A 27,742-nucleotide genomic window follows, 5' to 3' on the forward strand; every position below is an offset into this window, starting at 1 on the left:
CCTTAATGGTGAAAAACAGAAACCATTTCGACTAAGATCAGGAACAAGACAAGGTTGCCCACTCTCACCACTATTATTCAACATAGTTTTGGAAGTGTTAGCCACAGCAATCAGAGAAGAAAAAGAAATAAAAGGAATCCAAATCAGAAAAGAAGAAGTAAAGCTGTCATTGTTTGCATATGATATGACACTATACTATAGAGAATCCTAAAGATGCTACCAGAAAACTACTAGAGCTAATCAATGAATTTGGGAAAGTAGCAGGATACAAAATTAATGCACAGAAATCTCTTGCATTCCTATATACTAATGATGAAGAATCTGAAAGTGAAATTAAGAAAACACTCCCATTTACCATTGCAACAAAAAGAATAAAATATCTAGGAATAAACCTACCTAAGGAGACAAAAGACCTGTATGCAGAAAATTATAAGACACTGATGAAAGAAATTAAAGATGATACAAATAGATGGAGAGATATACCATGTTCTTGGATTGGAAGAATCAACATTGTGAAAATGACTCCACTACCCAAAGCAATCTACAGATTCAATGAAATCCCTATCAAACTACCAATGGCATTTTTCACAGAACTAGAACAAAAAATTTCACAATTTGTATGGAAACACAAAAGACCCCGAATAGCCAAAGCAATCTTGAGAACGAAAAATGGAGCTGGAGGAATCAGGCTCCCTGACTTCAGACTATATTACAAAGCTACAGTAATCAAGACAGTTTGGTACTGGCACAAAAACAGAAATATAGATCAATGGAACAGGATAGAAAGCCCAGAGATAAACCCATGCACATATGGTCACCTTATCTTTGATAAAGGAGGCAAGCATATACAGTGGAGAAAAGACAGCCTCTTCAATAAGTGGTGCTGGGAAAATTGGACAGGTACATGTAAAAGTATGAAATTAGAACACTCCCTGACACCATACACAAAAATAAACTCAAAATGGATTAAAGACCTAAGTGTAAGGCCAGACACTATCAAACTCTTAGAGGAAAACATAGGCAGAACACTCTATGACATAAATCACAGCAAGATCCTTTTTGACCAACTCCTAGAGAAATGGAAATAAAAACACAAATAAACAAATGGGACCTAATGAAACTTAAAAGCTTTTGCACAGCAAAGGAAACCATAAACAAGACAAAAAGACAACCCTCAGAATGGGAGAAAATATTTGCAAATGAAGCAACTGACAAAGGATTAATCTCCAAGATTTACAAGCAGCTCATGCAGCTCAATATCAAAAAAACAGACAATCCAATCCAAAAATGGGCAGAAGACCTAAACAGACATTTCTCCAAAGAAGATATACAGATTGCCAACAGACACATGAAAGAATGCTCAACATCATTAATCATTAGAGAAATGCAAATCAAAACTACAATGAGATATTATCTCACACCGGTCAGAATGGCCATCATCAAAAAATCTAAAAACAATAAATGCTGGAGAGGGTGTGGAGGAAAGGGAACACTCTTGCACTGTTGGTGGGAATGTAAATTGATACAGCCACTATGGAGAACAGTATGGAGGTTCCTTAAAAAACTAAAAATAGAACTACCATACGACCCAGCAATCCCACTACTGGGCATACACCCAGAGAAAACCATAATTCAAAAAGAGTCATGTACCAAAATGTTCATTGCAGCTCTATTTACAATAGCCAGGACATGGAAGCAAACTAAGTGTCCATTGATGGATGAATGGATAAAGAATGTATTATTTATATATATATAAATATTATATATATAATATTCCATTATATAGATATAATGGAATATTAATCAACCATAAAAAAGAAGGAGCTATCGACCTTTGCAACAATATGGATGGACTTGGAGGACATTATGCTAAGTGAAATAAGTCAGACACAGAAAGATAAATACTGTATGATCTCACTTATGTGTGGAATCTAAAAATAAAAACAAACTAATAGAAACAGAGAGCAGATCGGTAGTTGTCAGAGGTGGAGGGAAGAACGGTTGAAGATGGTGAAAAGGTAAAAGAAAAACGTGCAAAAAATTATATCTGAGAAATTCCAACGCAAAGTTTTTCTCATAAGTTAGAAGTATATAAATACAAGTTTCTATTAATTTTTTAAAATGGCATTACCTTCACTTGCTTGATCACCCTCACTAGCACGTCCTCCTCTTTTTCCAAAATCTACACTTTGCTGTATGCAATAGCTTTGCTGCTAATGAATATCTTTGTCCAGGGCATTCATCTCCCAGTGCCTCTCTGCCCACATGCTTCAACAGCAGTATTATTTATACCTATTGAGTGGACTAGCTAGTTTCTGAGGGCAGTACTTCTGATTGCGCTGAGTTGCCTGTATAGATTCCTTGAAAAATTGAGACCAAAACTTGTAAGACTTATTTCAATTGATTTCCAGAAAAGAGAAGTTGTTCAGTCAACTTAGCTGATTAGTGAAAAGAAACTGACTTCCCGGAAATTCTGTATATAAATATACTGAATAATAAACCTGTCCTCCCCATTCATGACTTAACTCTGAAAACCCCGACCTGCCTAGTTCCCAAGCCGCTAGGGCTGGCCCAGGGTTCTCAGCCCGGGGCTCGGCCAGCAGCCATCCCCTTCCCCTGGACTACTCCACATAGGGATAAGGTGCTCCTAGCAGATTTATCCCTTTCTCCTTTTAACCTCTTAGTTTATATACAAAGGCTTTGCTGATTACTTTCAACAATGGAATTGTTCCATTCTTTTTTTTCTCCATTTTTTTCCATTCTTTTCTTTTTTCCATTCTTGTGTTATTTGTTTGAAATCAGGAGTAAGCGGGAATTGTCAGCAGCCTGGGCATCAAACAAGAGAGGCTCAAAGAAGCATTCTACCCCTACCCCCTACTTTCCTTCTCTGAAGCCAGAGCTCCCTTTTGAGCCAAAGATCCAAAGACCTGGTAGAGAAAGTGGATAGACCACTGTAACATCAGAATCCCTGTGATCTCAGCAGAGTTGCTGGGTAAAACTTCCATCAAGCTCCAAAGACAGGACAGTAGCACAACTAGAATAGTTGTATTGTGATGAACAAAAATCACTTGTAAGCCAGAGACCAAGGTCTCTACCCTAAATATCCTTGAAAATAGCCCAGCCACCTAATCAATCTTTATGGGGATCTGAGAAGCGTGGGTACATGTGACTAGGATGAAGCACAGACTCCCTGCCTCATCTTTCTGAGTTTTTTTCTAGGAAATTGTCAGCTGCTTTATAGATAATATTATGGTTAAGAACACAAGCCCTGGGGCTTCCCTGGTGGCTCAGTGGTTGAGAGTCTGCCTGCCAGTGCGGGGGACACGGGTTCGAGCCCTGGTCTGGGAAGGTCCCACATGCCGCGGAGCAACTGGGCCCGTGAGCCACAACTACTGAGCCTGCGCGTCTGGAGCTTGTGCTCCGCAACAAGAGAGGCCGCGATAGTGAGAGGCCCGCGCACCGCGATGAAGAGTGGCCCCCGCTTGCCGCAACTAGAGAAAGCCCTCGCACAGAAACGAAGACCCAGCACAGCCAAAAATCATTTTAAAAAATAAATAAATTAAAAAAAAAAAAAAAAAGAACACAAGCCCTGGACCTAGACTGCCTTGGTTTGACTCTCAGCTTCAGCACTTAAGAGCTGTGTGGTCTTGGGCAGGTTACTTAACCTCTGTGTGTCTGTTTCTTCATCTGAAATATGAGACAGTATGCTACAATACCACCACCCACCCACTTGTAATACTTATTTATGAGGATGTAAGTTGACAACAACACAGGCAAAATATTTTAAATAGTGCCTGGCACATAATGAGTGTTCAATAAAGTATAGGTGCTATAATTTTTATTATAAGGCTCTTTAAAAAAAAAACTAGTTCTAGAAAAAAACTGCAAAAAGTACTCGCAATGAAGCAAGATGTGAAAAACGCTTTTTATGATTTAACAAAGGATACAGCATTGTTAACATACACTCAGCTTTTAGGAAAAAATGAATAGAAAAAAATATACTAAAATGTGTCAGTACTAATTGCCTCTGATTATTGGTAAGTTTCCTGTTCGTTGGTTTACTGTCTGTACTCTCTAAATTTTCTATAATGTGCGCATATCATGTCTATAACAAGGACAAAGTTAAAATGCTACTTTACTGCCCTCAGCTTCCTAAGGGCAGAGCAGGGCTCGGCTGTCCAGAGGCGTAGGGATCCTCCCCTGCAGGGCTGGCAGGCATCTCAGGTGTTGTTTGCTGTCAAGTCTCGTGCCATTTTCCAATGACAGCAGCTCAGTTCCTTTTGGCAAGCTAAGCCTCGATTAGAATTCTAAGGCTTCTTAAAAACCATGCTAAGTCCCTGCCTTCCAGGAAGGAGTTTCTGGAAAACCGTGCTTCATGTTTTGAGGGTAGGGAACCGTTTGGCGATCCCATGAATGTCTCGGACCCGCTCCACCCAAGAATGCAGCCCCTGACAGTTTCCCAGGCAATTTCAGGGGTCCCCTCCCTCCTCCCTCCCCAGGTAGAGAGAAGCCCACTCCAGAGCAGGGCCCAGGACCGCTCTTCCTCTCCAGCATGCCCTTCCCTGGCGTCCCGACTTGAGACACTCCTGCTGTACGTGGTAGTTCCAATGTACAGCTCCCCCAGTCCGACCATGACAAGCTGCCGTGGGAAAAACATCGGCCTTGCGTCAGGATCCTGGATTTGAATCTAGCTTTGAGATACACTGCCGTGGGACTCTGCACAAGCAATGACGTTCCTCTGAGATTCAGCTTCAGCCCAAAAAAGGATAATATCAACCTCAGCAGGGAAGTGTGAGGATTGAACAAGATTAATAACGTAAATATTCTTGGTTTCATTCTGTTAACTCTGGCCACCCAGAGCTCATCACTTGTATCATACTATTCACCACGCCTTGAACACCCCTGATGGGCCAGGCCCTGGCTGAGCAGACAGAGATGAACAGGGCAGCCGGCGCTCACAGAGCTAGGCGTCCAGTGCGAGGTGAGCAGGTCACAGTGGCCACGGGAGACCTGCTCTAACGGGGGAGCCGGGGGTGCTCTGCGACCACACAGGAAGGGGCAGCAGCGGGTGTGCAAGAAGCCTTCGCAGAGGAGACGGTGCTTAGCTGAGCCTGGGGGGTCCGCGCCTGCGGGATGGACAGAGGCAGGGAAGGGTTCCAGGCAGCCCCGACAGCATTTATTAGGACCCAGCACAAAGTCTGCTGGAAACGTATTTATTTGTTCCCCCACGCAACCACGCTAGAGGACAGGCACGAACATTCATCTTGGTAGCAAGAGCCTTGGCAGGTGGTAGGAACCCATCTGAGCCCTGTACCTCCTCGTTGAGGGAATGCATGATAAGTGAGTGGATATTAGGAGGGCCTGAAAGTTACCATAGGTGAGCAACAGCTTTAGAGGTACAGCTGTTTTCATTCGAGGCCAAGCATTCTGGGCCAAAGGGAAAGTTTCATGCCCCCGCGCTGCTGCAGAGCTGGGCTCAGTGCTTTTGGTGAGCAACTTCAGCCTCCGCTGGGCTGACTCTCCTGGAGCTGGGTCCTCGGCATCCCGGCTGAATGTGCGTGCACTCGATTTCCCCCGCAACTGTGCTCGAGGCTCTTCAAAACAACTGCCTTAAGGCCTCTCCTCAGACCTTCTCCTGTTCATGTTTTCAGGTTTCACAAGGCCCCCTGACCCCGCCCCTAATGTAGCAGTGACCCCGGTGTCACCACCGACACTCACATCGGGTGCATCCTGCCATGCACCCAATGCAGACATTTAAAACATTTTAAAGAATATTTAGTTTTGACAAAACGCTCATAATACAAAAAAAAAAAAAAAAAAAAAGAGCAAAACTATATAAATAGCAAAGTCGGTAGGTGTATAAACACGCACATATACATGCACATGCGCACATAGACGGTTAATGCGGTTATCACTTGGGTGAAGGAATACCTGATGGTTTTACCTTCTATTTATTCTTTCCCGCAGATTTCCACACTGAACATTTTTTCCCCAAAGATCATAAAAACAGTATTTTTAGATCGTGGTTTTCCAGACTGCACTTGCCTGGGAGAGCCCCTGGACACCCCAAGGAGCAAGGGGCGCGGGTGAGACCGCAGGCGCCCACACCTTCTTCTCCAGGATGGGAAGCGCCGGAGGATCAGGGCCCGCGGGGTCCTCCCGCAGCAACTCGGCGCCCGCCCTCCCACTCGGCCCAGGCCGGCTTTGCGTCTAACCAATCCCCGGGGGTCACAAGAGTTGCCATAGGGAGCCCGGTTCGCCGTCAACAGCTGGCACCGTCGCTGGCTATCGGCAATCACGGGGCGGTCGCGACGGGGTGGCCGTGTCTCGGGGTCCCCGCGGACGTCTCGCGGGGGCAAGGACCCTGGGCTGCCCGAAGCGCCGTGCCATCCAGGGGGCATCACGCCGGCCCCAAGCCCCACTCGAGCGCTTCCCTGCGGGGAGCACGCCTCTCCCCACCGCTCGCGGCCGGCGCACCCCCAGCTCACCTGCAGGGACACGGTGGCGCGACACCCGGACGCTGCGCCACCCCAGGCGCTGGGTTCCCCGACGCCGCGCCCCGTCGCTCCTTAAAGGGCACCGCGTCTCCGCCCGCCGGTTCCCATTGGCCCTGCTCCCGGGCCCGGCCGTCTCCCATTGGTCGCTGCCCTTGGAGGGCGGGGCTGGGCGGTGAGCGGCACCCGCCCTGCCCGCGGCGCCTGAAAGCTAAGGGACAGGAATTTAAACGAGTTCTACTCCGCTTCTGGCTCGCTGCCCTATTCTTTCTCAATAGGTTGTTTGCAGGAAATCCGGAGAGGTCTGTCTCCCCAGGGCACGGACCTCACTTGGGATTTCTTTTGATATGTATCTCTGTCCTCTGCATGATTCCTAAAAACCTGGAAGGCAGGCAGGTGTTTCTTCAGACCTCTCTGGTTTCCCCACCGGTCTCTACGCACAGCCCATCAGGAATGGAAAAGGCTGGTAGTTTGTCTCTTTTCTCCTCATTAGGCCACTTAGATTCTGAACACGCGCTGCAACCACCCTGAACTGATTTTCAATTAGGGTAAAAGCACAGGACTCTTCAAGCTGACCCCATTCTCCAGGGGAACAAACCCAATGTCACTCCAAGTCTGCAGACACAGAATGGGGTTTTGATTCACATTTGATTAAATTTTCAAAGAACTGGAACTGCATTTTCTGGTCTTCCGAGGAGTTCATTTCGGACTCTGTATTTACATAGAAGCCTTAGTGGGGCAAAGTGACTGGAAGAAACGGCAAACTTAGTTTGAAGAAAGTTACTGATTTGAAATGTCTAACAATGCAACAACGTATAGCAATTCAAGGCCCCGAAACATTGTAGCTTGTTTTTGCATAAAATTACATTTAAAAATTATTTGCTACTTTTTCATGTAAATCCCTTGGTTTTTTATTTTCTCCTCGAAAATATTTTCATGGTGAAATTAATGAGTTTCCAAATAAAGAACAAAAAGCAAATTTTAGGAAAATGTACTGGGGGAAATTCCCTGGCAGTCCAGTGGTTAGGACTCTGTGCTTTCACTGCTGAGGGCTCCATTCGATCCCTGGTCAGGGAACTAAGATCCCACAAGCCTTGTGGTGTGGCCAAAAAAAAAAAAAGAAAAGAAAAGAAGAGAAAGAAAAATGTACTGGGCAGGATTTTTTTTTTTTTCTCCTAATTTCCCGACTATGAGAAACACAAAGGCGCAAAGGAAACAGCAGCTTAAGAACAGCAAGCGTCCTGTCTGCTGGGGAGAGCGCTGTTTATCAGCATGTCAGCAGGGAAATACTGCAGTGAGGTCCAATATCGGTGTGCATCTGCAGCCGAGATAATTTGGCATTATAGTCACTATAAGAAATCAGGAGAAGAGGAGAGAGAAGATATACCATGCTCCATTTTATTCTCTAAGTCTAGAATGTTCTTTTAAGACCTCTTTTCAAAACATGTTCTTCTCTTGAGTTGCCATCCTCCGACTGGATGCCAGAGCCATTGATGGCCTGCCTCAAGGAGCAAAAAGAAAGAGACAATGGAAACACTGGTGTCCTCTAGTCAGAGATAATAATATACTAGGTACAGTGAAAACTCAGCTTTGTGGAACCCTTAGGGAGTCAGTCAAGTTGGACAGTCAAGTTCTTTTTTTTTAACTAGGTAATCAAATATTGATTATAAACCAGTATGCATACATACATAAGTAAAATTTTAAAAATAAAGGGCACATTTATGAACATACCACCAGTTTAAGAAATAGAACATTCCCTTTACCCTTGTGACTCTCTTTCCAATGCATCCTATCCGCCTTATTCATTCATTCATTCATTCATTCATTCATTCAAATAGTTACTGAGTGCCAACATGAGCCAGGCACCATTCTAGGTTTTTGAGAAACATCTGTCAGCAAAACAAACAAGGATCCCTATCCTTGTGTCACATTCTGGTAGGGGATGACAGATAATAAACACATATAATAAGCAAATTATATAGTCTATTGAAAGATGTTAGGTGATAGGTGCTATTTTTAAAAAGAGCAGAGCAAAGGGATGGAGAATCTTGTGTATGTGGAGTGAGATGACTTGCAACTGTAAATACGGTGATCAGGGTATGCCTCTTGGGAAGATGACATTTGAGTAAAAATTGAAGGAGGTGAGGGAGCTGACCTGGAAGATCCCTGGGGAAGCGTTTCCCTTGCAAAAGCAGCATCCGGTACAAAGGCCCTAAGGAATGAGCTTCCTGGCCGATGTGAGGAACAGCAAGGAGCCGGCGTGGCCAGAGCAGAGGAGAAAGAGAGGAGGTCAGAGCGAAAGAGATGGAGATCAGATCATATGAGACCTTGCACAAAGGCATCTGGCTTCAAGCGGGAGGGAAACAGAACCACTGAATGGTTTTTTTTTTTTTTTAAATATGTTTTTTTTTTGGTTTTTTTTTTAATTAATTAATTAATTAGTTAATTTTTGGTTGTGTTGGGTCTTCGTTTCTGTGCTAGGGCTTTCTCTAGTTGCAGCAAGTGGGGGCCACTCTTCATCGCGGTGCGCGGGCCTCTCACTGTCGTGGCCTCTCTTGTTGCAGAGCACAGGCTCCAGACGCGCAGGCTCAGTAATTGTGGCTCACGGGCTTTGTTGCTCCGCTGCATGTGGGATCTTCCCAGACCAGGGCTCGAACCTGTGTCCCCTGCATTGGCAGGCAGACTCTCAACCACTGCGCCACCAGGGAAGCCCCACTGAATGGTTTTGAGGACTGACATGATCTGACTTACTGTTTTAAAGGATCACTCCTGTTGCTATGACTACAAAGAACAAGGTTGGAAGCAAGATTCTTACTGTAATAATAATCCAGGAGAGGACTTATGGGGGTCTCCAACTCAGGTAGTAGCAGTAGAGGTAGTGAGAAGTTCAGATTCTGGATGTATTTTGAAGGTAGAGTCAACAGGAGTCCCTGAGAGGTTCTATGTGCGATGTGAGAAAGAGAGGCATCAGGATAACTCCAAGATGCTTGCCCTGAGTAACTGGAAGGACCATAGGTGGAGTAGGCTTGGTGGGGTGGCAAAGGTCAGAAGTGGAGTTTTGGACACGCTGCATTTGAAATATCAGACATCCAAGTGGAGACGCCAAACAGGCAGGTAGATATTCAAGTCTCGACTGGGCTGGGTATATAAATCTGGGACTCATGGTCATAGAGATGGTGTTTAGAACCTGGAGACAGGATGGCCCTAGAAACGAAATGGGCATAGAGGAGAAAAGGAGAGAGAACTGAGGAGTGAGCCATGGGAAATCCCAACACCAAATGTTTGAGGAGAAGAGGAAGAAGGAGCAAAGGAGGCAGAGAAGTGATCACTCAGGTAAGAGAACAACCAAGAGAATGCGGTGTCGAGAAAGCTTAAGGAGTGAGAAAGTGTGTTAGGTTAGATGAGGACTGAGAACTAACAACGGGATTTAGGTCATTGTCAAGATCACTGATGACCTAAAGGGACGTTTTGATGCAGTCATCGGGGGAGCGGGGCAAGCCTGATTAGAGTGGGTTTAGGAGCAAACACGAGGGGCAACACAGAATAGTTAGAATCGTTTTTTGGGCTCTGCATTTGTTTATCCCTCCACCTACATCACACTGTCTTTTTTTGGGGGGGGTGCATTGGGTCTTTGTTGCTGCGCGTGGGCTTTCTGGAGTTGTGGCGAGTGGGGACTACTCTTCGTTGCAGTGCGTGGGCTTCTCATTGCGGTGGCTTCTCTTGTTGCGGAGCACGGGCTCTAGGCGCGGGCTTCAGTAGTTGTGGTGCATGTGGGATCTTCCCAGACCAGGGACCGAACCTGTGTCCCCTGCATTGGCAGGCGGATTCTTTTTTTTTTTTTTTTAACATCTTTATTGAAGTATAATTGCTTTACAATGGTGTGTTAGTTTCTGCTTTATAACAAAGTGAATCAGCTATACATATACGTATATCCCCATATCTCCTCCCTCTTGGGTCTCCCTCCCACCCTCCCTATCCCACCCCTCTAGGTGGTCACAAAGCACCAAGCTGATCTCCCTGTGCTATGCGGCTGCTTCCCACTAGCTATCTGTTTTACATTTGGTAGTGTATATATGTCCATGCCACTCTCTCACTTCATCCCAGCTTACCCTTCCCCCTCCCTGTGTCCTCAAGTCCATTCTCTACGTCTGCGTCTTTATCCTGTCCTGCCCCTAGGTTCTTCAGAACCATATATATATATATATATATATATATATATATATATATATATATATATTTTAGATTCCATATATATGTTTTAGCATACGGTATTTGTTTTTCTCTTTCTGACTTACTTCACTCTGTATGACAGACTCTAGGTCCATCGAACTCACTACAAATAACTCAATTTCGTTTCTCTTTATGGCTGAGTAATATTCCACTGTATATATGTGCCACATCTTCTTTATCCATTCATCTGTCGATGGACACTTAGGTTGCTTCCATGTCCTGGCTATTGTAGATAGAGCTGCAATGAACAATGTGGTACATGATTCTTTTTGAATTATGGTTTTCTCAGGGTATATGCCCAGTAGTGGGACTGCTGGGTCATATGGTAGTTCTATTTTTAGTTTTTTTGAGGAACCACCATACTGTTCTCCATAGTGGCTGTATCAATTTACATTCCCATCAACAGTGCAAGAGTGTTCCCTTTTCTCCACACCCTCTCCAGCATTTATTCTTTGTAGATTTTTTGATGACGGCCATTCTGACTGGTGTGAGGTGATACCTCATTGTAGTTTTGATTTGCATTTCGCTAATGATTAATGATGTTGAGCATTCTTTCATGTGTTTGTTGGCAATCTGTATATCTTCTTTGGAGAAATGTCTATTTAGGTCTTCTGCCCATTTTTGGATTGGGTTGTTTGTTTTTTTGATATTGAGCTGCATGAGCTGCTTGTGAATTTTGGAGATTAATCCTTTGTCAGTTGCTTCATTTGCAAATATTTTCTCCCATTCTGAGGGTTGTCTTTTTGTCTTGTTTATGGTTTCCTTTGCTGTGCAAAAGCTTTTGAGTTTCATTAGGTGCCATTTGTTTATTTTTGTTTTTATTTCCATTTCTCTAGGAGGTGGGTCAAAAAGGAGGTTGCTGTGATTTATGTCATAAAGTGTTCTGGTAGGCAGATTCTTAACCACTGCGCCACCAGGGAAGCCCCCATCACACTGTCTTAATCATTAACGCCTCTCAATTTCGTTCTTCTTCAGGAAGGATTGTCTTTGGCACTTTGCTCTTCTATAGAAATTTTAACATCCATGAGTCAAGTTCCATAGAAGAAAATTCTTGAATTTTTCTTGGCATTGCACTGAAACTCTAGCACATAAAACAAGTTGGCAAAGCATGCTCCCATTTTTGTATTCTGGAATGAATCATGTAGAATGGAAAAAATTACAAAGGAGAGGTCACCGAGCAGTCAGTGACATTTGAGCTGACTTTTTTCTTGCTGTCTCCCTCACTTCCAATCCCTGGGGTAAAAGCCCACTTTCGAAACACAAGGAAACTTGGCCGCTTATCCCACGGCTTCTCCACCCTGCAGCCAGAGTTAGTGTCCTGTCATCCAAAGGGCATCCTGCACTCCTGCTGCCTGCATGTTTCAGGGACCTCCCAGCTCTCTTATGATAAACCCCAAACTCTTTTTGGCATACAGGTGGCTCTAATGCTCGTCAGGACCTCGGTAAAGCTCACCTATGAGATTTTCCCGGGAAGAACCCCTTCAGGGCTCTGATACGGTACCAGACTGCCATCTCGCCACACTGGCTCCCTTCCCCCACAAGCACGGGAGAAGAGCGGGCGAAGGACAAGCAGCAGAGGGAGGTGGCCCCGACGCAAACGGGGCTCCTGGAGGCGCGTGTCTCCCTGGAGGCTCCCGGCCACCTTTTGAAGGTGAAGCTGCAGTGAGTTCTGGAGGGAGTGCTTTCCAAGCCCGCGGAGGTGCGGCTGTCCACTGAAATGGGACTCCACTGAGCAATGGCCGTGACCGGTTGGACCCCTGCGCAAGGTCCTCTCGGCCGGGCTGCCCTGCATCCAGAGCAGCGCAGATTTCCTGTTCAGCCCTCCCTGGCCGCTGTTTCCTTCCAGCACCTGGTCGATCTTCTGCACCTTCTCACTGGGCTCCACGAAGTTCATGATCTGCGAGTGTAGCGAGCGCGACCTGGCCTCCCCATGTTTTTTCTTCTTCCCTGCCTCTGCTCCTGCTCCTCGAGGTGTGAGTGTCTGCCATCGGCCTCTGCTTTCAGGTTCCTTCTGACAAACCTGAAACACGGATGTTTCAGGATGAACTTGAACTTGAACCTGGTGAAGAAGCCCCCTGCTGGTCCTTCAGAGGAAAGGCTGGGGTGGCTTATCCTTTGGAGGTTGCCCAGTGGATGGAGTTTCCTTTGGACACAGCCTGGGGCAAATTGGTTCTTTCTGTGGCTCTGCCACTACTTCTGATGTGTGGGCGGAAGAAGTGGCCAAAGGGACGCACTTGGGAGTCTGTGCTGGGCTGGGGACACATCCCACCTTCCCTCTGTGGGGCACAGCCCTGAGGCCTTGGTGAACTGCACCACTTGGATCACCATGCAGGCGTGGCTTTGTCAGGGAGACTGGGGTGTGGAGGGGTGCAGAGGCCGTGGAGCCCTTGACCTTGGCACAGTTAGGCCATCTTTGCCCTTCCGTGTGGAGGCCTGGCCAAGGCCGGCCCACTCCCGAAGCAGGGAATTCCTGTGTTGACTTGTGCTGGTGGAGAGGACGCTGTTCCTGAAGGTGAGGTGCTCTCTTCCCCTCCTTGGCTTTGCTGCTGCCCTTCCACCCTGACACCTGGTCCTCCTCGGGTGGCTTATGTTCTGCATTGCTCCTCTGAGTATTCTTAGGATGGGAATTAGTGGCGGGGGCAGCTAGCTAGCTGACACGCCACTGCTGTGTGTTGGCAGAAACTTCAGGTGGGTCCTTGGTGTGCTGCTGTTGGTTAGATCCACTGAAGCCTGGGGTTTCAGGGCAATGACGTGGCCCTCCTGCTCAGCTCTCTTGTACCTCAGAAGCAAATAGATGGCCATCACTTGGTTGTACTTCTGGCCTCAACGAGCCTTGGATCTCTTCCATGTTGTCACACATGGGCGCCATCAACTCAGTTGGCCAGGGTTCCTGGTAGTCAGAGAGTGGCCCCACAGAAGGCTTCAGTTCATCTTCATGACCTGTATTCATCCATGGATCTTTCTGGATGGGCTCTAACGTGCCTTTCTTGCTGGAATTGAGAAGGAGAAATTTCCTGAGCAGTTTTTCACATTTCCTGGACGTGTGAAGGGGCATGTGGTGTACACCACTGACTACCCACTCCTGCTGCTCCTTGAAGGCAGGGGTCCATCAAAAGGCGGGGGTCTGCTGACCAGTATATACAGGATGACCCTCAGATTCTACACATCTACTGTGGGCCCATCTTAATTGGACCTGGAAGTGTTCCAGGGCGGCATCAAGGGGGACTGCCAATGAACGTATCCGCTTTTTGCCAAAGGTGAATTCGTTGCTGAAGCCAGTCTCCAAACTTGATTTTCATATCAGCATCCAAAAGCAGGTGTTCTGCCTTTAACTCTATGAAAAACACACTTCTGGTGACAGTACTCCACTGATGGAATTTGCCAGGACCTCTTTTTCTTGTGGACTTCCATGAACCACTAGGTACTCAAACACATCTCTTCCACTGAGTACTTCCTGACAAGGCACAGTGGATCACTACAAATAATTGTTTTGGGATGGCTCAAGTCCTTCATGATTCTTACTTCAAGGGACTGTCTCTGGAGTTTGGAGGAGTTTGGCTAAGCCTTGTCAATGATCTTCATGACTACCTCTTTCCCAAGTCAGATGTACTGGGCCAACTTCAGCTTGGTCAAGTTGCCCTTGGCAATGGTCTTGACTGCCAGTGGTTGTCAATATGGTGTCCTCCTCAGCAGCGATGGCTGAGATGACTGCAGCATGTTGGACTTATTGCTGACCTGGGAGTCGAGGTGTCCCAAGGTCAACTTAAAATTGGGGAAAGCTGGTCAGAAACTTGACCCAAATCACCTCAAAAGAAAATCACTTCCAGACTCCCCCTGATGAACTGATCTTTATAATGGAACCAAAACATAATGCCAGACGTACAAATAAACAAAACCAAATACTGACAAACCTAAGTAAAAGGAAAGAGAGAAAACATAATTTTAGAATGAAAAAAGAAAAAAAAAAAGATGAAAATGTGAAAAAAAAGTTTAAAAAAAAAAGAAGGAAAAAAGAACAAAGAAAAAAATGGGGGAAAAAAAAAGTAAAAATTAGTAACAGACAAAAACCCCACGATATCAATGAGAAAAGTTGGTCAGAGTTCTTCCAGTCACTGAAAACCAGCATCTTGAGCTAGAAGAACTGAAAAGTAGCCCAGCCAGGGAGCTAAATAAAGGTTCAAAATTTCATAACAATGGCTTCTTGTGAGGCCATACCAAGAAATGGGCCCATCCAAGCTGGGGATCATCACAGTGGTTTTCTCACTTTGTGGACTCTAAAACACTTTATTCTTTTAAATAAATTATTGAGGCCCCCCCCAAGAGCTTTTTGATTAATGGGTTATAGCTATAAACATTTACCTTATTAGAAATTGAAACCTGGGGACTTCCCTGATGGCGCAGGGGTTAAGACTACATGCTCCCAATGCAGGGGGCCTGGATTCGACCTCTGGTCAGGGAACTAGATCCCACATGCATGCTGCAGCTAAGAGTTCACATGCCACAACTAAGGAGCCAGCGAGCCGCAACTAAGGAGCCTGCCTGCCGCGACTAAGACCCAGCACAACCAAATAAATAAATAAATTTTAAAAAAAAGAAATTAAAACCTGTAGCATGCTTCAGCAGCTTTTTCATTTCCAGTTTGAAAAGCTATAATAATGTTTGGCTTTGAAGAGCTCATACTAGCTACACTGAAATAAAAGTTATATATGAAGCAAACTTCATTTTTCAAAGATTTTCTTTTGAACATAGATTAAAATTTTCTACTGATTTTATTTTTTTTCCTGCTTTGTTACATTTTCTATGATGAGTTTAACCTTATTATTTTACTAGTCACTAATCAGAAATATCAGCTTTTTCCATAAATATAAGTGGTTTTAAATGATACATTAACTACTATGATATGCTTCTCCATTTCTGCTATGTGGTTTTGTGTGATTGGCTGAATTTGTTCATGGTCTGATTGGCCTAAACACCTGTCAGTGATGAATATTCACAAGTAAGGAAGTGAAAAGACTCACACTGGTGTTGTATATTTGAAATGAGTCTATTAGCGCTACCAAATCCATTATGAACTGGTCCATGGGGAGAAAATCAAAACAGGATTCTTAGTAACTTCTGACTAAAAGATGAGGTCAAGTCACTCCTAAGCTAGTAAAGTTAGAAAGTCAGTGATGTCCTAACACTGAATTAGTGATTACGGTACAGGTGATTATGTCACAACTTTAGATGAATAAATAATTTTATACAAAAACATTTTAATAAATATAATTTCCTGAAACAACAAACAACCAGTACAACTTCCCAAAACAAACAACTAAGTAGGCATAGCCTAGACATGGAAGGTTACATTTAACATCATTTTAAAGTTAGGATTCTTGAAGAGAACTCCTTGCAAAAAACTAACCAGGGGCTTCCCTCGTGGCGCGGGGGTTGAGAATCCGCCTGTCAATGCAGGGGACACGGGTTCGAGCCCTGGTCCGGGAAGATCCCACATGCTGCAGAGCAACTAAGCCTGTGCGCCACAACTACTGAGCCTGTGCTCTAGAGCCCGTGAGCCACAACTACTGAGCCTGCGTGCCACAACTACTGAGCCTGTGCTCTAGAGCCTGCGAGCCACAACTACTGAGCCTGCATGCCGCAACTACTGAAACCCGCATGCCTAGAGCCCGTGCTCCGCAACAAGAGAAGCCACCGCAATGAGAAGCCCACGCACCGCAACAAAGAGTAGCCCCTGCTTGCCGCAACTAGAGAAAGCCCGTGCGCAGCAATGAAGACCTAACTCAGCCAAAAATAAATAAATAAAATGAATAAATTTATTAAAAAAAAAAAAAACTAACCAGGATGATTTCACTGTAACAAGTTTCAGAAGAAGACAATATCTGACAGGAGGCACTTTTACTTTCATTTGGTTTAATTTTTATATTTTTAGAGTTTTCAAAGTAAAAAGGTTCATAAATATCTTCCAGCTTTTACCCAGACTAACAATATATAATGGCTAGCTCAGAGCTTTGTCTTCTCAAGGTACCACTGCCAACAACCTTCTATTTGTTTAATGTTCCTCGTTAAACTTGTGTCATTTCTAGCCTTGGTTTCAATGATAATACATAGACAGGGCTGAATTAAAGTACACATGGCTCATAATTTTGTTTCCACCCTGCTCGTTTGGTTATCATGTTGCATGCGTTTTACATATGCATGTCCAATTAATATATTCTGCAACTGAACTCCATTAAACAAAATGTCTCCCTACTGGGGATATCATTGGTTCCCCACCTAGCAGCCTTCCCCCTTCGTTTTTGTCAACAGTCCTGCTTCCGTTTAGTTATGGAGCCATGATATGCTCAGGGTCCATCTCCAGGAGAAGGCTCATAATTGGTCTCAGCCAGTCTTTTTTGACTCATTCACCTCCGCCAGTGACTGGTGTAGGTGTGAGCGTGTGACCAATGCTGTCCAATGAGCCACAGAGGAAGTTTGTCTGGGTTTCTTAGGAAGACTTTTCTTTCTGATAAAAAGAAAGAAATGCATGGGGGAAAACTTACTGCCACCCACCGCATGGTTGTGTAGGATGTGATGATTGGAGCTGTTACCACTAAACTGTGAGCTTGAGAGGACAAGCTTGAGGGCCAGTGCCAAAATTCAGAGGATGGCAAAGGGCAAGTACAGAAAGCCCTTGGGATTTTGCTGAGATGTTGTATAGCCAAATGAGCCAGTCATGGAAACGATCCAGACTTGAAGGACAGATAGTAACCATCGAATAACAACTTTCAGTAGGATGCTTTGTTACCTGCAGACTGAAAATGTCATTCATTTTGCAGCTCATCACTAAAGTTCTTCTAGCCACTGATTTTAAAATAACTGATTACTGTTTGTATAACAACTGTTATGTATGATATAGTAACAATCACACTGTGATGGTTAATTTTATGCGTCAACTTGACTGGCCCGATTAAACATTATTTCATTATTTCTTTGTGTGTCTCTGGGGGTGTTTCCAGATGAGATTAGCAGTTGAATCAGTGGACTCAGTAAAGTAGATCCCCCTCCCCAATGCAGGCGGGCATCATCCAATCCACTGAGGGCCTGAATAGAACAAAAGTCAGAGGAAGGAGGAATTTCCCCCCTTGTTTCTTGCTTCCCTGATTGAGCTGGGACCTCCCATCTCACCTTCTCCTGCCCTTGGACTGGGATTCACACCATCGGCTCCCCTGATTGTCAGGCCATTGGGTTTAAACTGGAACGACATCACCAGCTTTCCTGGGTCCCCAGCTGGCAGACAGCAGATTGTGGCACGTCTCAGGCTCCATAATTCACATCTGTTATCTCCTACTGGTTCTACTTCTCTGGAGAACTCTAATACACACACACAGAGCAAAGGTTAGGATGCCACAGAGGGAAAGAAGAATCTGGTGCTCAATTCTCTTACATTCTTCTATTGACAAACTTTCTTGTTGGTTACTTTCTTTCATCAAAAAATTGTGGCTAATGACATAACTTATCACCAAGTCTCTTAAATCATTCTCACATCATGGCAAGCATATGAATCTAACCACAGTCCAATTCTAGAATGAATATAAAAAGAACGTTTTATATTCAAAGACCAAGTTGAGGTTCTACACGGTAAAATAACGGTAACAGCTATTATTAAAAAATAAACTGATTAGAATAGGATACCAAATATATGAGTTAAAGTGATAACTTGAAGACTATGTTTGGGAAATATGGGGAAAAAATGTTATATGGAAAGAAAATGAGAACACAAAATGTAATCTATATTATTTAACAATGAAAGTGCACACTTAAATGTGAAACAAATTATAAGGGAACACTAAAAGGAAATGTGTTTTTAAGTAATTGGGTCGTGGGCCAATTTTTTTTCTTTTTACTTTTTTGTTGCAATGTTTGTGTGATACAAATGGGAGAGAAATTACCTTTGAAATGTAGTCATTCATTTTAGCAAAATTTCTGTGGAAATTATATTGATTAGTCTTAAAATAGAACAGAAGCACTAAAATCATAGAGGCTTAATTTTTATTAACCTAAGTCTTAATTCAGGTTGTCACTAGATTCATCAATTCCATTTACTACGCAGTTTGTATGTGCCAGGCACTGTACTAAGCATTTTGAGTAGATTATTTCTTCTAATCCTCACAACAGGTACTATTTTTATCACTTCACAGACAGGGTTAATTAGTTTGCTTTAGGGTCACGTGACTAGTTAGTGATGAACTTAAGATCTCGACCTTAGCTGGTCTTGCTCCAGAGCCATGGATGTAGTGGCTGCGAATTTTCATAGAGCAAATATAAGCAGAGAAGGTGCTCAAGTTACAAATCTGAAACCTTAGGGGTACAAAAACTTAGACATATTTTTTTCCCATTACTCTAGCATTTCAATCAGACACGTGTTTCTATTTGTCTTACAGCTTAAAAGCTAGATCTGAGAAGACTTTATTTTTATTTTATTATTTTTTTAGATTTTAAAATATTTATAAGATTACTTTTAAAACATAAGATTCACAAATATTTCATTCTTTTAAAATTATAATTACCTTCCACTTTGATTGAATAATTTCTCATCTTTTTATCCAAAAATTTCTACTGAGAGCTTTAAAACCTTATATTTGGTGGCATTACTTAAAATGTGATTTATTTTCATTTACTTTCATTATTTATCTTTGAAATGATACTTTATCATTTCTTAAATCAGCGTGGGTTCATTGAATGTTTGAGAGCCACTCTGTAGGACTAAGTCATTAGCCTATAATTTTACAGTAGATGAAGTACTATGCTTTCATTACTTTGAAAAAAAAATAATAATGACTTTGCAGTTGACTCTTACATTTAACATTTTAATCTCAACTTTGCCACCATTAAGTATAACTGTTTGCACTGACCACATAAGAAGCCAAAAAATTACTGGGTCACAGGTTAATCTAATTCAATTTAAATCTAACAAAGATAACCATAATTAGCAATTTACCACAACAAAAGCCAGAGTTATTACTTTCAAAACTGTATCGATTTGGGAGTAACTAGCCTTAAAAGTTAAAACATTATTCTGGGGGTGCTGAAGCTCTTTCAAGAGTTTAATAGTTTCAAGGGTTGAGTGATTTATGAAGTCTAAGCTATTACCTAACACAGGCAACACTGTGGTTGGACCTACTGTCTGAATCTTTATAAATAGATCTTTTTTTCACTTGATCTGCCTTAGGGTCTAGGGTCACAGCCTTTATCAGTGGTAGTATAAAGGCTAGTCCCCACCAAAAATTTTAAGTATTTTTAAAAATAAATTTATTTTATTTATTTTTATTTTTTGGCCGTGTTGGGTCTTCATTGCTGCACGTGGGCTTTCTCTAACTGCGGTGAGCGGGGCTTACTCTTCGTTGCGGTGCACGGGCTTCTCATTGCGGTAGCTTCTCTTGTTGCAGAGTACGGGCCCTAGGCATGCAGGCTTCAGTAGTTGCAGCATGTGGGCTCAGTAGTTGTGGCTCGCGGGCTCTAGAGTGCAGGCTCAGTAGTTGTGGCACACGGGCTTAGTTGCTCCGTGGCACGTGGGATATTCCCAGACCAGGGACCATGTCCCCTGCATTGGCAGGCAGATTCTTAACCACTGTGGCACAAAGGAAGCCTCAAAATTTCAAGTATTATATCACAAAATCACAAGACACGAGTTTCTTGCCTTCCAATGCCCAAAACGCCCATCTTGTTTCTAATGAATAAGGCGACAGACATGATAGAAACAGGGCAGAGATGAATCAGGACAGTCAGTGACATTTCAAGAACAGAGGAATTCTGTTGGGCAGCGAGGTCGGGCTGCCCAAAACTGTTTGTGATCTGAGACTAGTTTAGAACTGCATGTTTGCAGCTCATCATGACGATTTCTTACTATTCATTTTATGAAACAAAAGCCTGTTGTTACACTCAAACTCGTAAATTCGTTCTTTTTAATTTTTCTAATGGTGATTGAAAAAAAAATTGCACTTTACCCCGTCTAACCTGCAATACTCCGACCACACGCATAGCTTTCCGTTTTGTTTACGGCCAGTTGGGTGGTATGTAGGTGATGAAAATTGAAAACACAGAAACTAGACCAAAGAATGGGAAACAAAACGAGCAGTGAAGAAGAGACTGAGAAAAGGAGGAAGATATTTAAAAGAGGAATAAAAGTGCTAAGTTAGATTGGAAAGGGAAAGGAAAGGGGGTGGGGAGGGAGGAGCTCACTGGGTCAGAAGCAACCTAAGGTTTCGGTCTTGGTTGTCGACAAGGGTAAATCAACAGATTCAGACCGCTGACCTTGAAAGTGTTCTTCAGCTGACTTACAATTGCCCATGACTTCCCAGCGACTCCATTCGTAACCATTAAAGTCTCCATTGGCTGGAGTAGCCACAGCAGACATCTGGTGGAGTTTTCTGAACCGCTGTCGCAGAACTCAAGATAGCCTTTATTCTCCTCTTTCCGGGGCTCAAGATCATCTACACTGGTGCCTGTAAACACGTGGTTTCCTCAATCCACCTCCCCATCCCCCATTTATCTTGATTTCCACGGTGCCGGGGATTCGGCAGAGGCTCGGTGATGGGGGAAATGGGTCAGGATTTTGAGTCCCTTAGGCAAGCCAAAAACAGAAAAGTGAGGGGCTCAGACTGCCAGGCACTGAAAGGTAGAAATTGGGTTAGAAGAGAGCGGCGTCAGGTGAGACGGCCAGGCGCCGGAGTCTAACCGCGGTACACTGCTCCCCAGGCCGCGCAACAGAGAGAGCAGGCGGCCCGTTACCAGGCAACCTGAAGTATCGCGAGACACACAATGCGCCTGCGCACTGCCGCTGGAGGGCCTTATCTGGCGCCTCCGACCCGCTCCTAAACTCAGGGTTTTTAGGGAAACCTTCCGTCACTCTGTCGCGACGTCCTGGGCCGACTTTCCCGTTTGGAAGTGGCCCGATGCAGAAGAATGAAACGTGTTCTCTGAGCCGTTCCTCCTCCCCTTTCCCCGCCCCACCGCATCGGAAGGCGGGGCCCGGGAAGGCGTGGGCTCTGCGCACGCTCAGCGTGGCCCACGTGGAACCGGCGCAGGGACGACCGTGAGTGGGGGTCTGCGCTGGGGTCTGAGATCCCGAGGGGCCGCTGGTGGGGATCGAGTCTGGGACTGAGCCGGGTGCGCGCAAGGTCTCCCAGGCTCCCCGTCCCTGGGGCGGCCCCCGCCCGTACCGGCGTGTTTTCCTGCGTCCCGGCCTTGGCTCACGCTCCGCTCTCTGCCTGGAGTTGAGCGTCTGTCGGGTACGAGAAATAGGTAAAGCCCCACCCTGGCCCTTCTGTACTCCGCGGTCTAGAAGTGGAGGCGGACCAGAAAATGACTCCAGTCGCGTGTGTTAAGGTAGTGAAGTAGGTAGGCACTCGATAGAGAGGCGGCAGACCATAGGAAGAGAGTAACTCGGGGGTCGGCTACCAGATCCAGAAACCCGGAGTCCTCCCTGAGTCCTTCTTCTGCTTTACCCCGAGTTCATCACTTAGTCGGGCGGACTGCACCTCTTAACTGTTCCAAGTAGCATGCATTTCCGTCCATTCCCCTCTGCGGCGACTCTAGCTAAGGCCACCGTCATTTCTTACCAGGACTACTCTGGAGCCTCTTTGCTGCTTCCAGTCGTGGCAAAGGACTCCTCCTGGCCCGAGTCCCCAAAGATCTTTCTATGACGCCTTTCCAGCCACGCCACTCCTCTGCTTTGAACGTTGCAACCGCCTCCCACTGTACGGTCTGCAAGTGTATTCACCATCTGGTCCTTCCTCGCCTTTCCCAGTATCTCTCCGCTCTCTCTAGCATCTCTGCCCCGGCGACACTGACATCATTTCCTTTAATGCAGTTCCCTGGGATGCTCTTCCGAATAGGTACTCCCTTTGGTGGGTATTCTTCACGTGTGGGTTAAAAGGTCACTTCCTCCGGGAGGCCCTTCCTGACCCCTTCAACTGAGTCAGGCCTCTGCTCAGGATCCTGTAGGTCCCTGACCTTAATGTGCATCACATGTTGTATTTTACTTGCGGGTAAGTCTCCCACATAGATTCTAAGCCCAATGAGTTCAGTGGCTGTTTTTGCTTTAATTCATAATCTTTCTGGCTTGGTGCACTGTGGATAATCCACAAATACTTGTTCAAGTAAGAAAGGTGGTGGTAGGGCTGAGGGTGGGAGTAGTTCCCCAGGCAGAGGGAATGTGCGTAAAGCCATGGAGGGGAGGAACTGGTGACCTCATTAAACGTATGTGGTTCCGTGGTGGGGTGTAAGGAGGAAGGCTGATGGTGACAGGGGGGCCCTTGGCTGTCACTCCAGTGAGTGTGCACTTGATCTCATGGGCAGCAGAGGCCTCCAAAGGCACCTCAGCAAGGCCTTCCCAATTTTCTCCTCCAAAGCTGTTACTTGTTCCACTTTGGTTTTGGATTATATCCCATGAGACTCTACTTATCTGAACCACTTGGCTCTTGTCTCCCTCGCCTAGATTCTGAAGACAGGAGGAGCTAATGCCCAGAGCAGCACGTAACTGTAAGTACCTACTCCCTGTTTGAATGCTGAGGCACATGAACTGTAGTGTGTGGTCTGGCAGAGCTCCGATAGATGCTCATATTTGCTCCTTGGTCGTTTATTTCCCTTTTCCTGACCATCTTCAACCTGGTGCCAGCCTCTGCCAGTCACTTCCTTGGATTTGGACGAGCTGCCTCCTGCTTCGCACGGGGATGACAGGGATGGGGAGGGCTGCACCGGAAGGAAGCAGCTCAGGGGGCAGACGCCGAGTCTCTAGCAGTGGGCAACGCTGACATGAACGAGGTCTGAGCTCACACCCCAGGGAGCTGAGTTTTGGTTTTCCGTGAGAAGGTGACGTAGGAGGAACGTCTGAGGCTGGCAGAGGTCAGGAGACCCTGTCTCAGGCCTGTCCACTGCAGAAAGGCCCCCGTCCTACACCAATGGTGCCCAATCCCGGTTCTGTATCACATTAAGCTGGGCAGCCTTTTGACAAGTAGAGGTGCCCTGCTGTATTCCCCAGGATTCCGATTCAGCAGACCTGGGGTACGGACCAACCATCTCTATCTTTTTTAAAGTCACAGATTATCTTTTAGGTGCAGCCAGGATTGAAAGAGCATAAAATTTGGATTTGGGAAACCAGTTGTGACTCTGGCACGGTACTTAACCTGAGTCTGTTTCCTCCTCCACACGCAGGGCCATCACACAGGCATCGGGTGGGAACCAGATAATTCTTGGAGAAAGTGCCTTACGACACATGCCACGGGACACCTGCTCCTCAGCATGGGCAGCCGGGCTCTTAGGAGGGTGTTTAATTGGAAGAGATTTCATTTTTCATCCTGCCGGTGGTGCTTGGGGGAGCGGGGAGCAGGTGTCCCTGGGATGAATGACCTGAAGTGAGAAAATCTGGTGGTTACCTGAAAACAGGAACAGTTCTAAAACCAGACTTCTCCAGAGCTGGCTTGTTTAACTTCCTCCAATTCTGCAACTTGGGTCCCTGTGGTTCCCGGCTGAGCCCAGGAAGGAAACTGAGGGAAGAAAGAGGGATATGCAGTTGCCTCTGGGCAGGACAAACAGGACATGTCCTCAGAACAGTGGTGTATAACATTTCCCCAGCAAGGATCCCTGTTACTGTTTTGCCTTAATGGATTAATATCTTTAAATTTCATTACGATATTTCCCTAGATTTCATCACATTGTCAGCCAGAGGAACGGCCCGCTTGGACTTATCAGGGGAAGGGGGAATCTGTGTATCCGTGTTTTAGGAAAGACAGACAAGAAACTTAGGGTCCAGGGAGGGAGGAGACTTACAAAAGGGCACAAAATTAAAGTATCATTTGGATTTTTAGTCATGTGCATACATTATGGTCCCAGTTCTTAAAAAAAAAAATCAGCTGGTTAATTATGAACGGCAGAGGCTTCCAGGGCCCTTAGAGACTGTGTGCTGAGGCAGGCAGACTCGGGGACTTACAGAGGTGGTGGTGGGAACTTGTTCACGGCTGAAACCCGGTGCCCATGACTCAAGAGTTGGAGGTGCTCAGTGAATATTTGCTGAATGAATGGATGGAAGCCTAAGTAGAGGGCAATACAGAAAATGGTAACAAATCTATCAGACTAATACCAGAGGTCCTGAAGAGGATAAATAATTATGAACAAGTAGCAACATGGAACATTTTAAATAAAGGAAATAAATAGAAATTCAGTATGATCGCAGTAATGCAAAACATTCATAAATTGCATGTATATGAATGAAGACCAAGTCACAGGAAAAAATGGGGAAAACTTAAGAGAAGTTAGATGTATGGTCACATATATATATGTACGTGTATATATGTCCTATATAAGTAGGCTTGCTTTAGCCTTTCCAAAATCAGAAAGAGCACAGCCAAGAAATCCTTAAGGCGTGCCTGTCTAGTTAACACGTGTTTTCCTTTGTCATTTTGCTCCTCTGCGAAGGGTCTTCAGAATGGCCGCAGCCCCCCAGGCACCAGGGAGGGGCTCTGTGCGGAAGACGAGACCTTTACCTGTGAAGACGTCATTGAACAACCCGTACACCATCCGCTGGGGTGCCCTGGACGGGGAGGATATGCACTTCATACTACAGACCCTGGAGGACAGGATTAAATCTCTCGGGCTTCAGAAGACTGAGGACAGGAAGAGAAAGAAAAAGCAGCCCGCTTTGAAAACACAAAGCGGAGACACGTGCAGCCTGGATGTGGACACCGGTGAGGATCTGAAGGAGGAAAAGCCGGAAGGTGGGCCCCAGGCATCCGGCTGGACCCCTGCCGACGTCAGAAGGCAGCTTGCCATCGGCATCAACGAGGTCACCAGAGCCTTGGAGAGGAACGAGCTGCTCTTGGTCCTGGCGTGCAAGTCGGCCAAGCCGGCCATCGTCACCGCGCACCTGGTGCCGCTGAGCGCCAGCAGAGGTGTCCCTGCCTGCCAGGTGCCCCGGCTCAGCGAGAGGCTCGCACCCGCCATGGGCTTGACGTGCGTCCTGGCCTTGGGGTTCAAAAGAAACACCGCTGCCTTTGCAGAGGAAGTGAGGGCCATCATCCCCAGAGTCCCCCGTCTGGATGTGCCGTGGCTCCGAGGCACACTTGACGACCCCGGGGAGAACCCGGAGATGGAATCTTTGGAAAGCCAAGACAAAGAGATTTTGGACACTTCCTTCGAAGACCTCTCTAAACCCAAGAGAAAGCTCGCTGAGGGTCAGCAGGCTGCAGTGTTACAACCCCTGAAAATAAAGAAACTGATTCCAAACCCCAATAAGATAAGGAAACCACCCAAAAGTAAAAAAACGGCTTCAAAGTAATCTTGTATAAACCTGTCACTTCATACAGTTGTAAAACGACACCTTGTAGAGAAGCCTTGAAATGAATAAAATGACTTTTACATATATTCTTGGGACACTGTTTAGTATCATTCCTTTCAAGTGTGTAAGATTCTCTGTAGCATACAGATACGCTGAAGCTTAGGGACACTAAGTGCACAGAATATTCAGCAGTATGAGTATCAAAAGTTTATTGAAACTAACGTCCATGCTTGTATAAATTCACTATTTAAAAGGCTGGCATAATGCTTGTGAGCAAGAACATCTATCCTGCAACGCTGGACATCTTTCTATCCAAACTTGGCAAACAGGCCACACAAACACGGTTCTCGTTGGCGGGGGAGATGAAACTGGATGGCAGGTGCACCAGCAGATGTAAAGGAAAGATAGCAAATGCCAAGCAATACATTGTCCTCAGAAAAAATACGTTATTATTTTTTACTGTCAGTTTGCCTTTGTAGGCAGGCCTAAGCGTGGGCTTGGGAGAAAGGCTAAACATTTATCAAAATTGTCAGATAAGGTATTCTGACTAGTTAGAATTCACCCCTTTACACGGTTAACTTACTTCCTTGGGACTTTAGCATGTATCCAAAGTATGATGGTAATTAGGTGAAATAAAGCAGGAAGAGAATAAAAAAATAAGCGGAGGAGCTTGGGTGCTCAGAGGCGGGTCTGCCATGACAGGGGTCACTCGTGTTAGTGTATGGAGCAGAGTCAATGCTCTCTGTTAGAGTATCTGCTCTTTACAGCGTGTGTTTGGTAAAGGTGCTTTCTGTAATTTACGGGGAAGGTACTGGCTTGCCAAAGTTTATTTTCAGCCTAAATTCTGGTTGATCTGTGGATTATGCCACCTCCATTTAAATTTACTGAATGCCATCTTGACCAAAAAAAGGCGGGGTGTGTGGGTAAGGATACGTCATGGACCAGAGCATTTCCATTACTGACAAAGGACACGGGGTGGTATGGGCTTTTTGAATCTGTAAGACACTGTGTATTGCATTGAAATTTAGTTCTAACGGCTACTTTATAAACACAAGCAGCTGTACTGATTTTCTACTTTAAAATGCTCATTGGTAACATGCGTAAATTATAAAGAGGCATTATAAGGCGGCAAATGTGCTAATAATTTATAAATTACTGTATTTAAAAATTACTGAGTAAAAGAACATGAACTCTCTTAACTGCAATTCTGTAAGTGAAGAGAGGAACAATGCCACAGTTTTGTCATGAGGTGAGCCCATGACACAATTTCTGAGGGACAATCCTGCAATTATTCAAAAACCTACTTCATGTAAGACTGTGCCATAAAAATGAGCGGAACGTAATTCCCAACTGGAGCCTCGACTCTGGATTATGTTAAAAATCTTGTTTACTTAATTCTGGTGTTTCAGTGAATTGGTTCACTTTTGCTTCTGCAGGCATCCTCCTCACGTTAGGAAAAAAAAGGTAACGCAGTTGGGTTTGAATCATCCTATAGGAGAAGTCTTCCCTTGCGTCTTCGAGAAGGAACACAGTGCTGTCCTAAATTAAGGACGACTTCGGAGCCCACGCATGCCCCCTAGTGGAGGTCTCAGGGTGCCACAGCTGTGGGGTGGCCTTCAGGATGACGGGAAGCTGCGGAAAGAGGCTTTCTGATTTTCAGAGGAAATCAGGGGCAATAGAACTTTTTCCCTAAAGGGCCAAGTTTAGG

The 27,742-nt window shown here is 45.2% G+C and overlaps 2 protein-coding genes and 1 long non-coding RNA gene across 12 annotated transcripts in view; 1 reads left to right on the top strand and 2 right to left on the bottom strand.

The window, feature by feature from the left end:
• The window catches only part of DCLRE1C (DNA cross-link repair 1C), a 116,036-nt gene extending 109,477 nt beyond the window's left edge, over positions 1 to 6,559 (bottom strand). For 2 of the 3 annotated variants that reach the window (XM_082452834.1, XM_082452833.1), the window contains exon 1: positions 6,489 to 6,559. The gene's annotated coding sequence lies outside the window, so the exon portion shown is untranslated. The remainder of the gene's footprint in view (positions 1 to 6,488) is intronic. The other variant, XM_082452835.1, reaches the window with a different exon arrangement.
• Positions 6,560 to 16,617: 10,058 nt separating this feature from the next.
• LOC309656450 lies at positions 16,618 to 21,133 on the bottom strand. The gene is made up of 2 exons (XR_014261348.1): positions 21,015 to 21,133; positions 16,618 to 18,074 (listed from the first exon to the last, which is right to left on the bottom strand). It is a non-coding gene; the product is annotated as an uncharacterized lncRNA (long non-coding RNA).
• A 518-nt stretch (positions 21,134 to 21,651) lies between these two features.
• On the top strand, positions 21,652 to 26,120 carry RPP38 (ribonuclease P/MRP subunit p38). 8 transcript variants are annotated; one of them, XM_082452929.1, is made up of 3 exons: positions 21,656 to 22,091; positions 23,200 to 23,243; positions 25,176 to 26,120. In XM_082452929.1, exon 3 carries the CDS (start codon positions 25,186 to 25,188, stop codon positions 26,032 to 26,034), a length of 849 nt encoding a protein of 282 aa, XP_082309055.1. In that variant the 5' UTR covers positions 21,656 to 22,091; positions 23,200 to 23,243; positions 25,176 to 25,185; the 3' UTR covers positions 26,035 to 26,120. The 8 variants fall into 8 exon arrangements, with proteins under 8 accessions (XP_082309052.1, XP_082309058.1, XP_082309059.1 ...); XM_082452927.1 differs by having other exon boundaries at positions 21,656 to 22,004; XM_082452928.1 differs by having other exon boundaries at positions 21,656 to 21,991.
• The last annotated feature ends 1,622 nt before the right edge of the window (positions 26,121 to 27,742 follow it).

The sequence above is a fragment of the Balaenoptera physalus genome, assembly GCF_965194825.1.
Source record: "Balaenoptera physalus genome assembly, chromosome: 2".
In the NCBI taxonomy this organism is placed as follows: domain Eukaryota; kingdom Metazoa; phylum Chordata; class Mammalia; order Artiodactyla; family Balaenopteridae; genus Balaenoptera; species Balaenoptera physalus.